At 36.5% G+C, this 12,671-nt stretch overlaps 1 protein-coding gene across 3 annotated transcripts in view; it reads right to left on the bottom strand.

Annotated features, from left to right (window-relative positions):
* PDE5A (phosphodiesterase 5A) overlaps positions 1 to 12,671 on the bottom strand; it is a 60,514-nt gene that overhangs the window by 32,945 nt on the left and 14,898 nt on the right. For all 3 annotated transcript variants that reach the window (XM_032187205.1, XM_032187207.1, XM_032187208.1), the window contains exons 3-5: positions 11,584 to 11,673; positions 2,161 to 2,229; positions 965 to 1,054 (exon numbers count right to left, since the gene is read on the bottom strand). In XM_032187205.1, coding sequence (XP_032043096.1) covers positions 965 to 1,054; positions 2,161 to 2,229; positions 11,584 to 11,673 — 249 coding nt within the window. The remainder of the gene's footprint in view (positions 1 to 964; positions 1,055 to 2,160; positions 2,230 to 11,583; positions 11,674 to 12,671) is intronic.

The following is a 12,671-nucleotide window of genomic DNA, read 5'->3' as shown; positions in this document are numbered from 1 at the left end:
GGTCAGATCAACATTAACAGCTGATCAAATGAAATTTGAGAAGTCCAGACAGCACACAGTAATTTGCCCTTAGGAAACCTAATAGTTTCCTATGGCTCATGTGTGCATTGTAAAAACATCAACTGTGATATTTAAATTACTGAAGACTTTTGAGCACAACTATTATCTGTTGTAATTCAAACAGAGCTTAATGAGCTCATTTGGTGAACACATCATTTAGGTACAGGCTGCCATATTTCAAAGCTGCTGCTGAAGGACTTAGCTACTTAGATGTGGTCAAATTATATTCCCTTTTCCCCACAGGAAGCATGGAACCAATTTGCAAAGATTACCCAAATTTGTACCAATTTACAGACACCAATAATAACTTGGAAACTCAGACCTACCAGAACGCTATTAAAACAACTGCTGCCTAGTTGTTTCTCCAAAAACTTTTCGTACCATGTAGGGCAGAGATATTCTACCCGCAAAGGCTAGGGCATTAACAACCCATCAGTTACATAGATGGCTACAGAATAAAATTACATTCCTCTAGGAAATTTAGTTTCCTGTCTGATCATTACAGAAAATATTGTTAGTGACTATTTATAGTTGTAGGAGACTAAAAGAGTAATCTGTATAACCCCTGCCATGCTATAGGGATAATTTTACCTGAATTTTCTGGAGTATACGTGCCTCTGGCTGTGTAGTACACAGAGTGAGCCACAGGATAACTTCAGGCAATACAAAGTATATTGACATGGGATGAATTTTGGACATGTAGCTTTAGTGTTTTCCCCCACACTTTTCACAGCCCAAGATGAAATGTGCCAAGCTACTTCTCAGTGCAGTTAGAGCTCCACAGTACTAGAGTAATTAAAAATTGCCAAGGATTTGCTACCATATCAGAAACAACAGGAAAAGGTGCAGATTTTAGCTGACCATCATAATTTTTGTATTCCTGGGACAAACCTGTAGATCATACCTGATTACGTCTGTTTTCAAGCAAAGATGTTTCATACAATTGAGCATTATGAAGAACAATTCCACAAAATGCCAAATACGCAGCAAAATCCTGAAGACAAATAAGCATAAACACCTGATGAAGATAATGTCTCACAGCATCTTAACTCTATTCAAAGATAAGCTCCTACATTTTTTTTTTTTTTTAACTTTGAAATATTAATTGATATTTAAAGCTATTTTTGGCATTCACGTTCCTTTTTTTTTTTTTTTTCTCCAGTTACTCATAATTTGTTATTTCCTCAAGAATCTCTTCTCCCTTTTTAAACTAATTGTCTTTTCAGTTTATCCTGGTACAAGTAGGATTGGGGTAAGAAGCAGCACAGAGGAACCAACTCGTCTTGCAATAATACAGATTTTACCTAGAAAAACTTGGTGCAGACAATCAGCCTCTGTTACGTTGGGAAATGGAAACAAAATTCTGCTAACATAGCGAAACCGCAATTTTTTTCCTTATTTGAATAGGATTACTTCTTATATCCTGTAAATACTCAGTATGCATTTTGTTTTAAAGGGGAAAGTTTTCAAAGGGGAACATTAAATCCTGGTATTTATTTATTTATTTTTACTGCTGAAAATTCAGTCAATTTCTTCAGCCTTTGTGCAGCCTCTTTTGCTATACAAATCTAAATGTGAAGTCTGGAAATGTCTGGAAAGCAACTTCATTGTGAGAATTAGGAATCAAGGTGCTGTCTACTCTACTGATTATCTTATGTATTGTTTATAATTTATCCAAGGTCTTTTCTCTTTCTCTAATTGCTGTATTGAGAAGTGATGCAATATTTAAAAAATAATAACTATGCAAATTTTAATATTCAAATATGCATTGTCAGATATGCCAAGAGAGCTATAAACACTTCATAAAAATGATGTCTATTATAAGCTATGGAACTGTCCTACAGTGCATTTCTGTGGAGTAAACCTGTATTTGACATGTATGAGAGATACCATTCTGAAAAGAGAAATTAAACTATGTCACATCCACATTTCTCATGGCTCTATAAGGAAAGAACTTTGCAATACTACCAGGAATTCTTACTGTTTCAGTGGTTAATTTTTAGTAACTTTAAGATGTCTGATCAGTGTGAAAAGCAATAGCATATCTATTCCCTGATCCCCTGTGAAAACAAAACAGACAGAAACGTCCAGCTTCTATACCTTTTCGTCTTGTTCAGTGAAAGTCCCACCAGTTGATTTCTTATTGATTGCTTGAGCCACACCAACAACCTAGTGTATTCAAAAGGGAGTAATTAGATCATTTTTAAGGAATCTGTCATCAGACTTTATTTCCAGACATACTTGTAGGAAAAAGTAAATGATCGTTTTACAGGTAAAGAAGCTAAGCCAAAGGTAAAACATCATTCACAGGACATCTGTGACAGACCTAAAAAAACAAATCTATATGCCTTGAACAACATTAAAGACTCTTCCTTGGGTAGTTCCTTCTGCTTCTGGCACATGGCTTAAATCCTTAGATTTCAAATGCACTATGTATTAGGAACAGCAGCTAACTGGCTTCATAAATTAAGGCTGCTCACATAAATCAGAGAATAGATAGTAACAAAGAGTTTTTACATAAACTATAAAAAGATCTGCTACACTTTATGAAATAATTATAAAGACATTGACAGACCAGCTCTATTTACTTGCTTGTTGGCTTGTCTGCTTTGGGATTTGAGTGTAAAAAAATGGAATCTGGTAAGATTACACATCTAGTTTTATTCTTATAAAAGTCCTGTCTAAGTTGTGTTAAGTTTTGAGATGATGCTTTTTTAGTGTAGAAATAATCTGTGATAAAATTTGATTTCAGGTTTCTGGACGTAATTACATGAATTGGGAAATTAAAATATGATTTCTTACAGAACAGAAAACAGTCCTATAGAGATGATTGAGCTACTGGTGCTTTTGCAACTTTCTGTGCGGAAAAGAATTAGCCAGGAAATGTGATTTTGCAATAAAAGATGTTGATTTAGATTTAAAAGAAACGTAAAATGAATGTGAGAGTACAACACAGCTGAAGAACGATGCTTTTATTACCGCCAGTCTTTGTGGAGTTCAATTCTGCATGCTGGTGAGAGCCTCCCAGCAAACCAATCTGCCTGGCAAACAGCAAAACTACTCCTAAATATAAAAGTGAAATTCAGATTTTTGCTTAGTATTGATTTGTTTCTAATGTAGCCTCCAACTCTGCTATTTTGGGAGAAATGAAACTGTATGGCTGTTTTGGACTTGCTCTTACATAGTCAACATAGATGTCTTAGTGGTAATTTGGGTCTGTTTTTCAGAGCCCAAGGGAAACAAGAGAATTTCAAGAGACTTTCATGCGAGTCTGTATGAAGACAGGGAGCATTTAGTCAAAAAAACAATTCACTGGGATAGTATTTCTCTAGATTCCTTACTGCAGTTATTTAATCTGTTTGCTGGCAGTAACCATTCTGTCCTGTAAACTAGTTTAAACTTTTTCCTGGATCCTCCACTTACCCTTTTACTTCCATATATGTACCCTCCTGAATCATGTTAACCATGCCACTTCACAGCACACTAAAACTGGAAGGCACTCAGAAGTGAAAGAGAGGATTAGCACCAGAACAAGAGGCAGGAGATGTAGGCTGGAAACTGGGAGGAGCTAGAAGTCACTCACTAAAACCCTGCACTTCATTACAATTAACATGGTTACATCTATTTAAATGGCTGGATCTCCTCTTCTGCTAAGGCCAGTAAATCTACAGTGCAGTGAACTCTGAGGCTAGAATTTGCTAGAACAGATGAAGCTGAGTACAATAACATGAATGGGTATGTGGTAATAAGCTATAAAGTACATGTAAAGCTTTTGATTCTTTTTAGACATTTTTGTCAGATCTAAAGTAAATGATTGACAAAACAAAACAATTTGCTTTGTTTGAAATCTAAGTAGTGTAAGACCATTGCAAGTTGTTAATGACAGCATATTTTCATCTTGCTTTTTTGGATAAACAATATCAGAAAAAAAACTATGTGGTGTGCACGTTTAAAAAACTGTACTTGGCTGTTAATCATTTCAATGTGTAACTCCTATACTGAAGGAGGGGATATAGTTATGTTTTTGTAATGGAAAAGACAACAATTTACCATCTCTCACACCAGCATTCCCAAAATACTGATGTTACAAGGTCAGTGTTCTGCAGCATGAATCAGTGCCAACTGTGGGCTCAAAAATGTCCATCTGAAATAAAGCTCAGCTGTCAAGTCCATTCCATACAACCCAGTTCTTCCCACAGTTAACTTCTCCTTGACTTCAGGGAAAACTTCTTACCTAGTGAACATTCTCACTGTAATAACAATGTACCTGCCATATATGCTTCTAAAGCAGACTTTGAGTAGTAAGCAAATCCTTTAATAAATGTATATGTTTTTACGTTAACCTGCACGTGAAAAGGCTAATAATTAGACCTTTTCCCACACCACTGTCTTTTTGGGGGGTTCTTATTTATTTATTTATTTTTTTCCAGCTTTGGTCCAGCACAGGCAAAGACAATTATGATGAGTTCAGAGGCATCATTATGGAGTTTAAGAATTAAGAGGTGAGTACTTTCATTGTGCATAAACACCTCCCCCAATGAAAGGAAGACCTGTGGTGCTTAAAAAAGCTAAAAAAAAAAACAGTAAAAATACCACACCAATACAGCAAAAAGACTATTTCGCCCTGCAGGTTACTCATACATTAAAAAAAGGCATGTGCTTCAAGAGAAATGGTCATTTTTGTATCTTTGTTAAGGTCTTCCAATAAAAGCTTTTAACAGAAGGAGGAAGGAGTAATGAGGAGAGTAAACCTGCTAAAAAAATCCTGCTTGTCTTGATGATGATAAAAAATTTTATGCAGATGACAAACTGCATAAAACACTTCTTTTTGTAAAAAAAAAAAAAAAAAAAAAAGCAAGAAAACTTTTGTAGTATGTGCCATGATTAAGCTGGTCCAGATTCTGGCCTTATTCTGATTTATATCAGTACAAATTCAAGTGAACTTCACTAAGATGTGTATTAGTTAGACATTGGAGTCTTGCCTACAAGCAGGTAATTAGGAGGAGATGTAAAAACTCAGGAGGGTTTGTTCCTGTTACTGATGTAATTATGTAATTAGGACAAAACTAAATCATGTGAAAGCATTTTAGGCCATGGAGAACACAGGCTTGCATTTTAGTGAATCCTAACAGTGTGAAAACCAAAAATTAATTTTTTTTGAAACTTGCTATAAACAAATCTGAAAAGACGACAGGCCTGATCCCTCCACCTGGGAGTTACATTCACACCAGCACAAATTTTGAATCAAAGGTGACTGTAACTACTATGAGCTCAGCTATACAGAAAACTTACTCAGATAACAGGTAAATTAAAGTGTGAAATCTGTATGACAATAAAGAAGACACGTTACTTCATATCTGAAATAAAACATTCTCTGTAAATCCTGACGAACACTGTAAAAAAAAAAATGACAGCCCACTTGAAGATTCACTGATGAATGCTCTGTTCCAGTCTAACAAAAAGGTATTAAGTTACATAGGCACATTACTTCATCTTTCATTACTTCTTTTACAAGCAGGCACCAAATTAACCTTCTTGAAAGGGGAGTCCTGTAGCACTAAAGCAAAGGTACTTTTTATTTGTCACTGTCTTGTTATACCTACTGAATTATCCTGCATGCTTCTTGTTCACCCAAGGCAAAACTACTGGGCCAGAGAGGGGCTAAAACAGCCGTGAAAGGGGATAACTCCTAGAGGAAATCATAAGAAAGTACTATGGACCAAAGAAAACCAAGATTAAGGGAGAGTAAAGACTGCAGTAATTATTATTTGCTTATATTTAGAGACCTGTAATCTTGTGTCCTAATCCTTAAAGTAACCAGCAAGCTGTCAAGTGCTACGAACTGATGAGCTTTATTCCCAGTCTGACTAGGTTGGTGTTGTATAAACTAGTCACGCAGCTCCTAGCAAGAGCCTTCATCCAGGTTTGCTGTATTGGAAGTACAAAAGGGGTGGGCAGAAGCAAACATGCTGTATGTAAGGGACCTCAGTCCTTGGTCTAGCCTTCTTTAAGGTCACTGGAAAAAATCCCCTTGAATCAGAAACCAAACACTTTGTTATTTTCCATTCAGATGATATAAGACAGACATACGTCATGAACACAGAAAGCAGTTTTGATGGGGATTGACAGAGAACTACTCCACCAAAAAAGAGGAAAAAATAGCCACCAATTACTAAGTCAGAAGCCGTACCTGTTTTACCACCTCGGAACACAGCTCTCCTAACTCTACTATTGCTGGCAACACAGGCAATCTTCCAGTGCTGCTGTTTGTTCTGTAAGCTTTCCTCTCTAGCTCTACCACTTATCCAATTTAATAAAACCTGATCCACATTACAGGGAGAGATTTCCTCTAATTATCAGAGGACATTATTTTCACTCTTTTCTACTGTTAGCTGCCTCCTGCCTCTAAAAGTAGCAGGCTACCTGGAGCATCTCTCAGTAGATGACGACTGAGATATGAGTTTTACCTGGATTGTTTCATGCTACATTTTTTTTGTATATTAGGACTCCGGACCTAACTCTGTAAAAGCTGTTCCCGCTCTACAGGGAGCTAGTACCTTTTTTAGTTGGTTCTGATTTCAGTTGATTTAAAAATACCATTTTGTGTCCTAAGAATAAATAAATAAAAAATATTTTGCTGGCACCTGAAGAAAAGTGACATTAAGCCAAAGAATGGTAACAGGGAGAGAAAAACTCAACTTTTATCTCATTTTAAAGATAGAAACATATCCACATGAAAGGACAGACAGTGGTTTTAAGCTTATTGCTCTCCTGCTTTTGTACATCTTTGAATCAGGCTTATAAAACTATCCTATTGGGACAGCCCTGTATTTACAGACTTTCATTTTTAATCAACAACAACTTCCACATCCTCTTCTACCATTCTTGCCAACAGTAGCCTGTGTGATTCCTAGCAGTCTAGCTACTATAATACATCTCAGCATTAGTTGAAAATCTTCCCAAGCAGCAAATTACCGATCTCCATAATCCTGCAGTAAGACTGCTACTGGAACTGGAGGTAGTTTGTTTCAAGGTAGCTTGGCTATACTGCAGTCACTGTGATGCGTTGTACCTGAAGTTGGCATTGTGGGAAAAAAGAATTCAGTTGGCTAACCATAACACGCCTGGTTATGTTTTATAAAGTTCAGCAGGATACTTTGAATGGCTGTTGTAGACAGAATACCATCCTGATGTATGCCGAAAAGCTTCCCAGTGAGAGGACAGGACAAATTAAAACAAAACAAAACACAACTAAGCAATTGGAGTGATCATTGCCAGAACAGAAGATTTGCCTTGCCAATTAGTGGGAAGTTCAATTCCACATACTTTAGGCTCAGAGCCCAGCAGATAGGTCTCAGTTAATTCAACTAAAAGTTCCAACATAAGAAAATCCTACAGATTTTAATAGGATTTAAACCAAAATAGTATTTTGTGGAAATTATTTTGCACACCAGAAAGGAAAAAAAAAAACACATTCCTGTACAGATTCTACTACAGCTATGATGACTCTTCCAGTCAGGAACCATCCCCTCTGCAGATATTGCAAACCAGACAGCTGTACTGAGCCTTGTATCAGTTCTCAATAACTGCATAAGTTGCTTCAAGCTAATGACTTCCATTCACTATTCAGTTCTGTAAGATTTTTTTTTCCAAAATGAGTGTTTGTTTGCAAATGTCTACAAAACCAGATGCAAGTAATTATCACCTTGAGAATTTCTCCGACAACTTCGGTAGTCTTTTTTCTGGGTGTTTGAATCCAAGACCAAGCAAAATCAGGGGAAAAAAAGTGCTACTGCATTTACTCACTTCATTAAGGGTACTATAGAAGGCAAATCAGTAGCATTTGGAGCTTCTGAAAAAAATTGAAGGTTTAAGGACACACCAAAAATGCATTTTCACATACATAATATGAACAGCCACAGGACGAGGGGGAATGGACTAAAGTTGCACCTGGGGAGGTTTAGGTTGGATGTTAGGAAGAACTTCTTTACTGAAAGGGTTGTTAGGCACTGGAATGGGCTGCCCAGGGAAGTTGTTGAGTCACCATCCCTGGAGGTCTTTAAAAGGCATTTAGATGTAGAGCTTAGGGATATGGTTTAGTGGAGGACTTGTTAGTGTTAGGTCAGAGGTTGGACTAGGGGAGCTTGGAGGTCTCTTCCAACCTACACGATTCTGCGAACCTTAGATCTTCTGCCACTAGTGATAAATCTCTGATTTCTACATAAACACTATAGCACTAGAATGGTTAGTATTAATAGCTACAGCTAAATCCCGTGGCCATCATTTTTGTCTTGTAAAAGAAATAGCCTTGATAGCTGTGGTATGAGCTGGCTAATACTGACTTTTCATTTGATTTTTTTTTTTTTTTTGTACTACTGAGGATGCTAATTCACTCTGTTTTGAAGGTTTTGAGGTGTTCTCTGATACACAGAGTAGGTCTATAGATTGATGTCTCGATAACTCTACACATTTCATATATTGATGTGAATATGTTTAACTCTGTAAAGTTATCTGCTGCAACAGAAGAATCACCAGAAGAGAAACTCTTTTAGGATGAAAAACGGAGTCTTTGCTGTGGCTTCACAGTCACCTTAGGACAATTTTAAATACTGGGATAGCTTTAGATGATTTCACCTAGAATCATTTTGTTGTTTGTTTTAAGCAGAGGGCAATTCAGATTACTCAAGGCCTGTCTTTCTCACTGTTTTCTTCAATGGTTATAAACAACAAATAATATAGTTTAGCATGACAGAAAGCGTCACATGGCAATCTTTTGGCATATGATGGGGTGGATGGAATTTCTGTTTAATTATTAGCCATTATACAGCACTGATTTCCAAGTGCCAGAACTTTGTTCAAAGCCCCTGAAGCTACATACCAAGCTCAGTCAGTTTGTATTTGCAGTCTTTCATGGGAAAATGAAAAAACTCGTTACAAAGCTAGCACTGTACAAGCTTCTATGATCTGGTATTAGATGACATAGTCAGCAGAATTTTCAGGATCTGAAATGCAACGTTTCTCTGACATTTGTGTCAGCAAGAACAGGTCAAGTAGGGGACTGGAAAAGAGTCCTGCTATCAAGTGAATGTGATTCCATTTTTGGTATGCATCTGTGCAGAGGTACTCATTTTCACTATTTGCCCTTTTAAGATTACTATTATTTCTTGAGTCCTTTTTATGAGCTCTTCTTTTCATCTATGGAATTTCTTATTAGTAGCTATTTTTAAGTGAGATGTTGGTTTCTCACATGCCTCATGGAAATACAGGAAAATGTGAAAAACATCTACTGGAAAAATCTCCGTACTTCAGCCGGCCCAGAGGATTTAATAATCAGCATGAGATTTTCTTAATCTCAATTATTTACTCTTTTGTTTTAAAAAATAGTACCAATACTAAACAAACATACAAAAAAGTCACAGTTGCTTCTTATTCTCAGTGTTTATTTTTGGATGTTTTCCAGAATCATCTCTTGACTGTGACTGCTGACATCCTGGGCTAAGGAAGCAGTCGCTAGCCTCCGTATTTCTAGAGGGGCTTTGGGAATTTATTTATTTATCACAGGGAGGAGCCCATATTCTGTTTTATTTATTTTTTTTTAAACAGAAAAAGCAGATGGCAAATTAAAGGCTGATTTTCCCTGACTCCAAAATCTCTCCAGAAGCATGTTAGCAAACTGTTATGGTGAGAGGAACAAAAACCTTCTGGTATAGACTTCAAATTCAGGAAAAAATAAGTGTTATCTTTTCCTAGGAGAGATTTTCTAGTTTAACCCCTTCAAATTATTGCATACAAGAATGAGTGTAACAGACTCTTCAAACTTCACATTGGCTGAAGCTTTCAAAATAAACATGTCCCTGCTTCATTTCCACTTGCTGATGCACTTAGGAGTAGAAACCTAGCTGAAGATACGGCCAATTGCAGGCTTACTCAGCCTGTAAGTCATGGTGTTTCACTAACAGACTACAGTTCTTATTCTTTCCCTACCTACCACAAAGGCACAATGAGAAGTTTGCACTTTGGTGCTCCCTGGCTAGCAAGATCTTGTACTTCATTTCTGATCCCGCTTATATAGAACACAGCATTTTTTCTTCTATTCAACAAAAAGAAAATGGGATGGCATGGGTGAAATTTAAAACCTTGCATCAGCCTGACATGGAATGCTGCTCCACACAGCATCTGATTTGCTCATCAGCTGGCCCAGGGCCAGCAGTGGCTGCTGCCAGCTGGAAATGGGAAGACTTCGAAGCGGGTTTGGGACTAGGAGAGGAAGACTAGAAGCACTGTCCGCAAGGTAGTGTCAAGTCAGTTTCAAGTTCTGTCCTTGGAAAAATTGAAAGAATATTTTAAACCAAAATTTGCAATAGGTGAAGAAAGGAAATCCTGGCTGATCGTCCGAGCCAGCTACAGTTAGATTCAACAAATAAACTCAGTCAAGTGTTTATGGAAAATGGAAAGGCAAGAAAAAGAAGGTATGATATCTTCAAAACAATCTTGGCAACATCTGTTTTTGGAGTTTGAACTTTCTGGAACCAAATGATAAATACTCTGAAAAATAAAGGAACTACAGGAAAGAAGATCTTCATCTTAAAGCTCTGATGTACTCTATAAAGAACCCTATGCTGTGCAAGCCTCCTAAGAACTGATGATGTACCTGAAGGCTACTGCTTTCAGGATCAAAAACCAAACAAAATACACACACACAAAAATACCAACCAATTAAGAAATCCTAACTACCTAAGTAAAACAGTGGTGCCTGCTTTTTTTTTGATCCCAGTTTTGTGCTTTGTCTTCACTGAATGTACTCTTGAAGTGGTCAATGCTAGAAGACAAGTTTGTAATAAGAATTCTCCCTACTGCAATTGTATCAGGTAGAGTATCAGGTAGGAAGGTAGAACTTCTGTGAGAAGTAGCACTGATGGGAAATACATGCAGGAGTTCACATTATTTTATATTTGAAGTAATTTGACTTTACATTACATGACTTATCAATGACTTCTCTAAATCACATCAACACCACGTGTTTTCAATGCCTGATCTTAAGCATTTAATGTGTTTCTTAATTTATTACTTATGAGCTGAGTTAACAGAATGTAAAAACCTTTTATACAATGATAAAAAAATAATTTATGTACTCTAAAGAACATAACCTAGATAAAACCCAAGCTAAAGCACAGTAACTCTTAATTGCAATCTGAGTGTGCGCTGAGATAGACCAATAAACCTGCAGAGAACTTTAATGCTGACAGATACTAGGTACAGGAAACATGAACAGCACTTCTGAAGTTAAATTCATATATTCTACTTCTGCATCTGGGGGGTTAAACTCTTCTTGACAATTCCCTTTGGCTTACATTACTGAACTAGATAAGATAAAAGTCCGAGCAACCATAAGCACGCAGTCTTTTTTTAAAAAAAAGATACAGGTTTATGCTGTAAGATAATGACTGACAGCTAATGAAAGTTGAAAGAATTAGCATATCTGGAAACTGTATTACATAAAGTGAACCCAATGCTGCAACTTACCTCTTCCCTGTGATTCTTTATTGGCATACAAAGAATACTCTGAGTCTTATACCCCGTGATCTGGTCAACTTCTGCATTGAATCGTGGATCCTGATATAGGAGAAAAAAATAGTTAGTTGACTACTTGCTTAAAGACTGTTTCTTTTTCTTCCCTGGTTTAAAGGTTAAAAAAGTACAGTATCTGACTGAGCTAGTAATGGAACCTTTATATAATTATTAACTGTTACCTAAGATAGCAAAGTTGTTACTGCTGGAGTGGGTTAACAGGAAAAACAAAAACAAAAACAACAAAACAACATTTATGTGGAACATGAGTGCCTGTGGATAAATACAACTGCCAGAAAGAACAAGAAAACAATTTTAGAAGCCTTTCTTGAGCCTAGACCATCATTATAAAGAACTTATGCATGGAGTAACTATCTCTAGTATAGCTTTTATCATCAAAAGGAAATTACAGAAACATACTGAAAGACATATGGCCACAGAAAAACAAAGTGTCCTGAAAGTGGTTAATGTTTTTGCTTTTACTCACATCTTTTTTTTCAGTTATTGTTGTTATAAAACTTTAAATCTCACTAAAATACACATATAACTATATATAAAGCTGCTGTTCTTTCTCTAATAATTGATTTCAAGTTGAGCATGATGACAAGGGAAAACTTTTAAAATACAAGGATAGATGATGCCCCATTGGAGACATATCAATAAAAGCTTTTCCACAAAGTGCCTAAATAAGTGTTTGCTGAAAATTAAAACAACATATACAATCATACTGTGCTCCTTGCTGCTTCTGAAGAACAGTACTGAGATTAACCAAGAGATGATCAATCAGAAGTGGTAATTTTTTGCCCTCTATGCTTTTATTAGTTAACTAAATCTTCCATCGTCCCTAGATTCAAAGCACAAAATAAGCCTATCCAAACAGCCTGGAATGAAGAGATGTTAAAAGGAGGTGTAAGACAGGTCCTCTCCCAGTGCTGGATTCTCTTTCTTTTTTCATCTAGCCTTGTATTAAGTTATGCAAATTGCCGAGTATTATTTCATTTGGGAGACTGCTATACAGTTCAAAGCCTCACCCTGTTCTTATT

The sequence above is a fragment of the Aythya fuligula genome, chromosome 4 (genome assembly GCF_009819795.1).
Source record: "Aythya fuligula isolate bAytFul2 chromosome 4, bAytFul2.pri, whole genome shotgun sequence".
NCBI lineage: Eukaryota > Metazoa > Chordata > Aves > Anseriformes > Anatidae > Aythya > Aythya fuligula.
Note: the sequence above shows the minus strand (reverse complement) of the source record. Positions and strands in the feature narration are given on the sequence as shown.